The following is an 11,108-nucleotide window of genomic DNA, read 5'->3' as shown; positions in this document are numbered from 1 at the left end:
ACATCTAGACACGCTGTGGGTGTCTCTTAGCCACATCTAGACACTCTGTGGGTGTCTCTTAGCCACATCTAGACACTCTGTGGGTGTCTCTTAGTCACATCTAGACACTCTGTGGGTGTCTCTTAGTCACATCTAGACACGCTGTGGGTGTCTCTTAGCCACATCTAGACACTCTGTGGGTGTCTCTTAGCCACATCTAGACACGCCGTGGGTGTCTCTTAGTCTCTTAGTCACATCTAGACACGCTGTGGGTGTTGCATAGTGGCAGTGCCCCCCCCCACCGACCACACACGGCTGGTCACGGCTCCCGGTTAGCAAACAACAAAAACAGCGACACAATTCAAAGACTCATCAGCGGGTGAGTAAACAACATTCTGTATTGCACAATGAACACAGCGACGACGGGCAACGCGCACTGGAGCTTTGCGAGGCGTGTAGTATTTAATATGAATTGCGGCAAGAACTGTGGCTGCATAGGCAGAGTCAGCGACGAGGACGACTATTTACAATTCACACCGAACCCCCCGCGCGCCACCCCCCACCCCTTAACGAGACACCTTCGAACGCTTCGCGCGGCGCTCTTTCAGGGAGCCGCCAAAACGGGGACGGCGCCTTTGGCCCTTGTGCCGCGACCGGCGCCTTGCGCCACACGGCCACCCAAATAAATACGGCTCGCCGCCACGCCCCTAGATGTCGGACTTGGCCGGGCGCAGGCGACTGTAGGCGGCGTTCAGCGCCAGCAGCAGCCACATCTCGAGGGCGGTGCCGAGCGCGACGAGGAACGGCGCCCGCGACGTGCGGTCCGCCTGCGCCTGCGGCAGCGACAGCTGCAGCACGGCGAGCGCCAGCAGGCTGTTCTGCGCGCCGCACTCGATGGCCACGGCGCGGGCCGCGGGGCCCGGCAGGCGCGCCGCGCGGGCCAGGGTCGCTCCGACCAGCAGGCCGCAGACGGGCACCAGCGCGGCGGCGCCGTAGAGGCCCGCCGGGGCGCCGGCGCCGCCCAGCAGCGAGACGGCGGCGTGCGCGCCCACGTAGAGGCCCCCGAGCGCCACCGCCAGCGTGAACGGGCGGATCACGTCCAGCAGAGCCTCGGCGAGGAGCGGCCGCCGGCGCCTGACGAGGGCGCCCAGCGACACGGGCACCAGCACGAAGAGCAGCGTGGCGAGGATGCGCGAGAAGGGCACGCGCAGCGTGTGGTGCACGCCCAGCGCCCGGCCGTAGAGCGCCGTCGACGCCGGCATGGCGGCGACCGCCACCAGCGTGGAGGCGAGCGTCATGGCGAGCGCCAGCGCCACGTCGCCGCCCAGCAGCAGGCTGTAGAGGTAGCCGCCGCCGCCGCCGGGGCAGGAGCAGGCCACCACGAGCCCCAGCGAGAGCTCCTCGTCCAGCGCGAAGGCGCGCGACAGCCCGTAGCCGAGCAGCGGCATCACGACGAACTGCGCCGCCAGCCCCAGCGCGATGGGCGCCGGCCTCGAGCGCAGGCCCCGCAGCGCCTCGCCGTCCATCTTGCAGCCGAAGGCGCACTTGTTGAAGAGCACGAAGGGCAGCAGCATGTAGAGCACCGGCGAGTCCAGGAAGTGCGACACGCCCGCCGGGGCCCAGCCCGCCGCCGTGCCGTTGCCCGGCAAAATCCCCGACCTCGGACTAGCGCCGCCGCCGCCGCCGCCGCCGCCGTAGAGGAGGGTGGCGTTTGCCGCGGAGGGTGCGGCTGCTGCACCGGTGGTCGCAACGGTGGTGGCGACGGTCGCCGAGGCGGTGCCGTTGGCGACGGCGGCGGTTGTAACGGCCGTCGTCATCCTGTGCGCGTTCGGCTCGGTCGGCCGTGGAAACCGTTTCACCGGGGCGGCAGAGACCTCCTCGTGTTCCTCCGCTCCCACCGCGTGCGCCGCCAGGAGGTGAGCCCTGCGCGGGGAGCTCCCGTTGATTCTCCCGCTCCCGTCGGAACCCGTCGCGGGGTTACCGCTCGGGAACGACTGGAGCGGTTCGCCCGCGTCGGCGGACCGGTGCCCCGAGGTGTTGGCCAGGACCTCGGCCGCGGTTCTGGCCGGCGACGTTTCCGGCCCGGCGCCGGCTTGGTCCCGCGGCGCCGCCCGGCTCAGCGCGGCGGCGCAGAGGAGGAGGAAGAAGAGCGCCGCACGGCCCGGCCGGGGCCATGAGCCGGCGCGCATCCCCCACGCGGCGCCAACGAAGGCCGCCGACGCCTCTCGCTCTCTCTCCGCCGGTGACGGCGTGCGTTTGGGCGCGGCCCAGCGCTTATTTGACGGCTCTCGCGCCGGCTGCCATGCTGCCTCCCACGCGATCGGAGCCTGTCGGGACAAGTCAGGGTTCAGGACGCATGCACCGCAGCAGCAGCAGCAGCGTGGTGGTGGTCATGGTGGTGGTCGTGGTGGTGGTCGTGGTGGTACAGGATCAACTCTGGTGCACCTAGGGACTGCCTTTATTGCGGTGCCGGGTGACATCTACCGTACTTTCGTGACTCCAGGGATTCATCTTCTTGGTTCTTTCAGGTAAAGTCGCGTAGAAGGGAAGTAATAAAATAAGAAAAATAAAACATAATAAAATAATTCTCACGACGTGTCGGCCACAACGCAAGCAGCCGTCTTCAGGTGAAGAACAGGTCTACACTACTACACACTAGACGCTGTCTTTCCGACAGACCTGTTCTTCACCTGAGGACGGCTGCTTGCGTTGTGGCCGAAACGTCGTGAGAATTGTATTTAATTATGTTTAATATTTATTATTTTATTATTTACCTTCTACGTGACTTTACCGAAAGAACCAAGAAGATCTACCGTACGCCTTCATCCGAAAGATATGTGCGCTTGCTTTGCGAAATTGCTCCACGTGACGATACATTGTATGTGCATGACAATACGGCTTGTAAAGAACTTTGTCAATCCACCGCTGAATGAAAACCTCCCCACGCCGTGCGGGTGATGGTGGTTACTTGAACATACTTCACCACCGCTGGTCAATGCAAGTCGGTTATTGGGGGCGCAGGAGCGGTTGAGACACCGCTTGCCGATGACGTCAGCGGTGACCAGGCCGAACCAGGAGGACTTCTTCACAATGCCGGCTTTCGCCTGATGAAGCTGGTTGCAAATCACCAGCGAAACGCCGTACTCGAATTGTAAATGTTGCGGGTTTACTCCCCAACACAACCGGCTGTGCTGTACGAGTAACGAATTGGCACCTGAAAATTGTTTTTTTACCCTTTTATCTGGCAACAAAACTGACACCTTTTTTACAAGGAGTCATGTTTGCATAGACCACAATACCTGCAGTCGTAATGCAAACAAAAAACATAACTCTGATAATGTATGCACTGTCCTTAAAGTTGATTGGTCCACACTCGAGACAGCTTTCCTTAGAGCCTAGTCTCACATGGTGTTGGACCAGATGACGCCAAAAGGCGCACAACTCAAAGACAATGCACCATCAGAGTATTGCATTCCGACTGCAGATATTGTGGTCAATGCAAACATGACTCCTTGTAAAAAAAAAGTGTCAGTTTTGTTGCCAGATAAAAGGGTACTACCACACCACACAGCGCTAGCACACCACACAGCACTACCACACAGCGCTACCACACCACACAGCACTACCACACCACACAGCACTACCACACCACTCAGCGCTACCACACCACACAGCGCTAGCACACCACACAGCACTACCACACCACACAGCGCTAGCACACCACACAGCACTACCATACCACACAGCACTACCACACCACACAGCGCTAGCACACCACACAGCGCTAGCACACCACACAGCGCTAGCACACCACACAGCACTACCACACCACACAGCGCTAGCACACCACACAGCGCTACCACACCACACAGCGCTACCACACCACACAGCGCTACCACACCACACATCACTACCACACCACACAGCGCTAGCACACCACACAGCACTACCATACCACACAGCACTACCACACCACACAGCAATACCATACCACACAACACTACCACACCACACAGCACTACCACACCACACAGCGCTACCACACCACACAGCGCTACCACACCACACAGCGCTACCACACCACACAGCACTACCACACCACACAGCGCTACCACACCACACAGCACTACCACACCACACAGCACTACCACACCACACAGCACTACCACACCACACAGCGCTACCACACCACACAGCACTACCACACCACACAGCGCTACCACACCACACAGCGCTACCACACCACACAGCACTGCCACATGGCGCTACCACACCACACAGCGCTACCACACAGCACTACCACTCCACACAGCGCTACCACACAGCACTACCACACCACACAGCGCTACCACACAGCACTACCACACCACACAGCACTACCACACCACACAGCGCTACCACACCACACAGCGCTACCACACCACACAGCGCTACCACACAGCACTACCACACCACAGTGCTACCACACCACACAGCACTACCACACCACACAGCACTACCACACCACACAGCACTACCACACCACACAACACTACCACACAGCACTACCACACCACACAGCACTACCACACAGCGCTACCACACCACACAGCGCTACCACACCACACAGCGCTACCACACCACACAGCGCTACCACACCACACAGCACTACCACACCACACAGCACTACCACACCACACAGCACTACCACACCACACAGCACTACCACACAGCGCTACCACACCACACAGCGCTACCACACCACACAGCGCTACCACACCACACAGCGCTACCACACCACACAGCGCTACCACACCACACAGCGCTACCACACCACACAGCGCTACCACACCACACAGCGCTACCACACCACACAGCGCTACCACACCACACAGCGCTACCACACCACACAGCGCTACCACACCACACAGCGCTACCACACCACACAGCGCTACCACACCACACAGCGCTACCACACCACACATCGCTACCACACCACACAGCGCTACCACACCACACATCGCTACCACACCACACAGCACTACCACACCACACAGCGCTACCACACCACACAGCACTACCACACCACACAGCACTACCACACCACACAGCTCTACCACACCACACAGCGCTATCACACCACACATCGCTACCACACCACACAGCACTACCACACCACACAGCGCTACCACACCACACAGCGCTACCACACCACACAGCACTACCACACCACACATCGCTACCACACCACACAGCACTACCACACCACACAGCGCTACCACACCACACAGCGCTACCACACCACACAGCGCTACCACACCACACAGCGCTACCACACCACACAGCGCTACCACACCACACAGCGCTACCACACCACACAGCGCTACCACACAGCGCTACCACACCACACAGCGCTACCACACCACACAGCGCTACCACACCACACAGCGCTACCACACCACACAGCGCTACCACACCACACAGCGCTACCACACCACACAGCGCTACCACACCACACAGCGCTACCACACCACACAGCACTACCACACCACACAGCGCTACCACACCACACAGCGCTACCACACCACACAGCACTACCACACCACACAGCACTACCACACCACACAGCGCTACCACACCACACAGCGCTACCACACCACACAGCGCTACCACACCACACAGCGCTACCACACCACACAGCGCTACCACACCACACAGCACTACCACACAGCGCTACCACACCACACAGCACTACCACACAGCACTACCACACCACACAGCGCTACCACACAGCACTACCACACCACACAGCGCTACCACACCACAGCGCTACCACACCACACAGCGCTACCACACCACACAGCGCTACCACACCACACAGCGCTACCACACCACACAGCGCTACCACACCACACAGCACTACCACACAGCGCTACCACACCACACAGCACTACCACACAGCACTACCACACCACACAGCACTACCACACCACTCAGCACTACCACACCACACAGCGCTAGCACACCACACAGCACTACCACACCACACAGCACTACCACACCACACAGCACTACCACACCACTCAGCACTACCACACCACACAGCGCTAGCACACCACACAGCACTACGACACCACACAGCGCTAGCACACCACACAGCACTACCATACCACACAGCACTACCACACCACACAGCGCTAGCACACCACACAGCGCTAGCACACCACACAGCGCTAGCAGACCACACAGCGCTAGCACACCACACAGCACTACCACACCACACAGCGCTAGCACACCACACAGCGCTACCACACCACACAGCGCTACCACACATCACTACCACACCACACAGCGCTAGCACACCACACAGCACTACCATACCACACAGCACTACCACACCACACAGCAATACCATACCACACAGCACTACCACACCACACAGCACTACCACACCACACAGCGCTACCACACCACACAGCGCTACCACACCACACAGCGCTACCACACCACACAGCACTACCACACCACACAGCGCTACCACACCACACAGCACTACCACACCACACAGCACTACCACACCACACAGCACTACCACACCACACAGCACTACCACACCACACAGCGCTACCACACCACACAGCACTACCACACCACACAGCACTACCACACCACACAGCGCTACCACACAGCACTACCACTCCACACAGCGCTACCACACAGCACTACCACACCACACAGCGCTACCACACAGCACTACCACACCACACAGTACTACCACACCACACAGCGCTACCACACCACACAGCGCTACCACACCACACAGCGCTACCACACAGCACTACCACACCACAGTGCTACCACACCACACAGCACTACCACACCACACAACACTACCACACAGCACTACCACACCACACAGCACTACCACACAGCACTACCACACTACACAGCGCTACCACACCACACAGCTCTACCACACCACACAGCGCTATCACACCACACATCGCTACCACACCACACAGCACTACCACACCACACAGCGCTACCACACCACACAGCGCTACCACACCACACAGCACTACCACACCACACAGCACTACCACACCACACATCGCTACCACACCACACAGCACTACCACACCACACAGCGCTACCACACCACACAGCGCTACCACACCACACAGCGCTACCACACCACACAGCGCTACCACACCACACAGCGCTACCACACCACACAGCGCTACCACACCACACAGCACTACCACACAGCGCTACCACACCACACAGCACTACCACACAGCGCTACCACACCACAGCGCTACCACACCACACAGCGCTACCACACCACACAGCGCTACCACACCACACAGCGCTACCACACCACACAGCGCTACCACACCACACAGCGCTACCACACCACACAGCGCTACCACACCACACAGCGCTACCACACAGCGCTACCACACCACACAGCACTACCACACAGCACTACCACACCACACAGCGCTAACACACCACACAGCGCTACCACACCACACAGCACTACCACACCACACAGCGCTACCACACCACACAGCGCTACCACACCACACAGCGCTACCACACCACACAGCACTACCACACAGCGCTACCACACCACACAGCACTACCACACAGCACTACCACACCACACAGCGCTACCACACCACACAGCGCTACCACACCACACAGCACTACCACACCACACAGCGCTACCACACCACACAGCACTACCACACCACACAGCGCTACCACACCACACAGCGCTACCACACCACACAGCGCTACCACACCACACAGCGCTACCACACCACACAGCACTACCACACAGCGCTACCACACCACACAGCGCTACCACACCACACAGCACTACCACACAGCGCTACCACACCACACAGCACTACCACACAGCACTACCACACAGCACTACCACACCACACAGCACTACCACACAGCACTACCACACCCCACAGCGCTACCACACCACACAGCACTACCACACCACACAGCACTACCACACAGCTCTACCACACAGCACTACCACACCACACAGCACTACCACACAGCACTACCACACCACACAGCACTACCACACCACACAGCACTACCAGACAGCACTACCACTCCACACAGCTCTACCACACAGCACTACCACACCACACAGCACTACCACACAGCACTACCACACAGCACTACCACACAGCACTACCACTCCACACAGCTCTACCACACAGCGCTACCACACCACACAGCGCTACCACACCACACAGCACTACCACACAGCACTACCACACAGCACTACCACACCACACAGCACTACCACACCACAAAGCACTACCACACAGCACTACCACTCCACACAGCACTACCACACCACACAGCACTACCACACCACACAGCTCTCCCACACAGCACTACCACTCCACACAGCGCTACCACACAGAACGTCACCCCCCCCCATCACAACCCACAGACCTTCCTTAAACAGTGCTTCCACACCAGTCCTTCCCCATTCCACCACCCCGCGCTCACGCCACAAGCCCTACCCCCCTCCTACGGCACCACACGCCTCTCCACGCAAGTCGCCGCTTCTCGCGCGAGGGCTGTCAGAGACGCGCAGATGCGCGAGCCGGTCGTGGCCGCCCCAAGCCCACGTGTCCCACCTCGCAATGTCTTCCTCCATCTCTTTAACCCCGTCTCCTTGAACGCCTCGTCTTCCTGTACCCCCCGTCTCCTTGTACCCCGTCTCCCTGTCACCCACATCTCATTGCACTGCTGTCTCCCCGTAGCCCCGTGTCTCTGCACAACCTGTAGCATTGTACCCCTGCTGAAGCCCTGTGACCCCGCACGCATCTGTATCTCACCGTGTCCCCGTGTCGCTTGTAGTAGCACCCCGTGTCTGCGAAAACGAGCCTAGAGCTCGCCGCATTCCTCCAGGTCAAGTAAATGACTTTTTATTTTACTTTTATTAATTTAAATTAGATTTATTTTTTTTACCCACGTGACTTTACCGAAAAATCCTTGCAGTCGCGAAAGCTTCAAATCTAGAAAGGAATATATGACCCCGCTTCTGAATCGGTTAAGGGATGCCCAGACAAGTCAACTGCGCGCACAACGGTCCGCACGTAGCCCGATGTGGAAGTCCGCGGCGAGGGTTTCGGGATAACAAAGTGGGGGGTGGGGGGGGAGAGGTATGGTAACGCCAGCGACACATCAGGACGAGTGTTAACCTGTGGGTAACGGAGACGAGGCAGATATAACGGTCGGCGCGACAGCGTTGCATGGGGTGGTGGGAGAGAGAGAGAGAGAGAGGGGGATGGAGGGAGGCAGTGTGTGTGTGTCAACAGTGTACGAGGCGATAGTGCGAGAGGTAATAAACTCACACAGAAGCGGCGGCGGCTTTGACGATAACGGAGTCACCAACCACCGCAGTGCACGCACGCACGCTTCCGGACTGTACCCGCCCGCTCCTGATTGGTCGGCAATGACGACCCGTGGAGGCCCCCCCCCTCTCTCTCCCACCTTCTTCACGCGGCTCGCGAGCCAATCGGTGTGGCGAGATCTTCCCCGTCGCCCCGCCCACCTTGTCGCCCCGCCCACCTCATCGCCCCGCCCACCCTGTCGCCCCGCCCGCCCCGGTTTTGTTTGAAAGGCGCGATGACGTCATCCGGCGATTACAAAACGCCGCGGGGGACGTCACGCGATTTCCGCGTCCCTCCACCCCTCGGGGCGCGTGACGTCAGGAAAATGAATAATGAAAGCGTCGCCTGTGTGACGTCGCCCTCGTGAGGATGTATGCGTGACGTCACCGTCGGGGAAGGCCGTCACGCCCTCCCCCAAACTCCCGGTCACGCCCCCCCGCGCGTGACTCGTCCGCGTGTGAGTCACGGCCACGTGATATCCACGTGATCACCCCTCCCCCCACCGCCTCTCTCATCGTTTCTGCCCCCCTCCTGCCTCCCCTACTGCTATGAAGAACGAGAGGCAACCTGGGACAAGCACTTTGAACACTCGTGTCCAATAACTATGTGGGCTTAAGGCAAGGCCGTAGCCATGGAGTCAACATTGGGGGGGGCAAATCTTTCAGGGGGTCTGGGGTCCCCCCCCCAGAAAAAATAATCTAAATTTGAAAACTAATTTCCTGCCTAAAATATTAAAAAATGCACTAACACACAGGATGAATTTTTTTTTTTACAATAATGTCTAGTAGTGTATTGTATTACATTGTTCTGTTTATATATATATTTTAGCATTTCTTGTTTCATTGTATGTAATGGCAGAGATTAGGGATTAATAAAGTACAACCATAACCACAATCATATAAACAAAAATCTATGCATTGTTATATGAAGACAAGTCCAGATATTGTGGCCAAGGTTTAGCAAATTGTTGTTTTTATTTACATAGCATAGCAATGATTATTTTAAATATTTTTGATAGCAATATATTGGGGGGGGGGGGACATTTTGAGCATATTTGAATATTGGAAAAGTACGTAAGAGGTGACGCCGGGGCAATTTAATACTCAAACAACCTAAAATTGAATTTCGATTTAAAGCTTTCGTGACTGCAGGGATTCATCTTCTTGGTTCTTTCGGTAAAGTCACGTAGAAAACGTAGTCTATGTGACTTTACCGAAAGCACCAAGAAGATGAGCCTATAATTGAGTCACTCCGTAATCGAGGTTTTTATTATTACACGCTTTTATTTAACTCACTGTTCTTCTTCTGTCTGTTGTTGTATCCTCAAATCTTGTAACTCAATTTTAACCCACTTGCCAATGTCGTATCGACTGCAAACTTGGTATACGTATGTCATACTGATGACAATACTATATTCTATCATTAAAAACAAATAATTTAAACATTATTTTGTATATGTTATGTTTCGGCTTGGGTCTAATTGTCCACGCTCAACTGACGTTGGCTGTAATTGGCCACCACCCCTCCCTTACGTTATGGCAAGTTCTGCCACTACTCGTACGGTACATTTCATTAAAGCGTGTTTTTTTTAAAGTATTTTTTAAATATTATTTGGGTTAGATCGCGTAAATAGATGTACCGACTGCTGGAGTGTGAGATATCAACAGACTGACTGTGGAGCTGGGAAAGTGGAGCAAAAGTGTGGGAATT

The 11,108-nt window shown here is 57.2% G+C and overlaps 1 protein-coding gene across 2 annotated transcripts; it reads right to left on the bottom strand.

The window, feature by feature from the left end:
* Positions 1-361: 361 nt before the first annotated feature.
* Positions 362-9,459, bottom strand: LOC144949488 (P3 protein-like). 2 transcript variants are annotated; one of them, XM_078879410.1, is made up of 2 exons: positions 9,360-9,459; positions 362-2,306 (listed from the first exon to the last, which is right to left on the bottom strand). In XM_078879410.1, exon 2 carries the CDS (start codon positions 2,166-2,168, stop codon positions 687-689), a length of 1,482 nt encoding a protein of 493 aa, XP_078735536.1. In that variant the 5' UTR covers positions 2,169-2,306; positions 9,360-9,459; the 3' UTR covers positions 362-686. The 2 variants fall into 2 exon arrangements, with proteins under 2 accessions (XP_078735536.1, XP_078735537.1); XM_078879411.1 differs by lacking the exon at positions 9,360-9,459 and adding an exon at positions 8,640-8,689.
* Positions 9,460-11,108: the final 1,649 nt, after the last annotated feature.

This window comes from Lampetra fluviatilis, chromosome 54 (genome assembly GCF_964198595.1).
Source record: "Lampetra fluviatilis chromosome 54, kcLamFluv1.1, whole genome shotgun sequence".
In the NCBI taxonomy this organism is placed as follows: domain Eukaryota; kingdom Metazoa; phylum Chordata; class Hyperoartia; order Petromyzontiformes; family Petromyzontidae; genus Lampetra; species Lampetra fluviatilis.
This window is presented reverse-complemented; position numbering and strand designations above follow the sequence as displayed.

What these genes read in the sequence shown, in the direction of transcription:
- LOC144949488 (XM_078879410.1), bottom strand. Translation starts at nt 2,168, where the DNA reads ATGCGCGCCGGCTCATGGCCCCGGCCGGGCCGTGCGGCGCTCTTCTTC.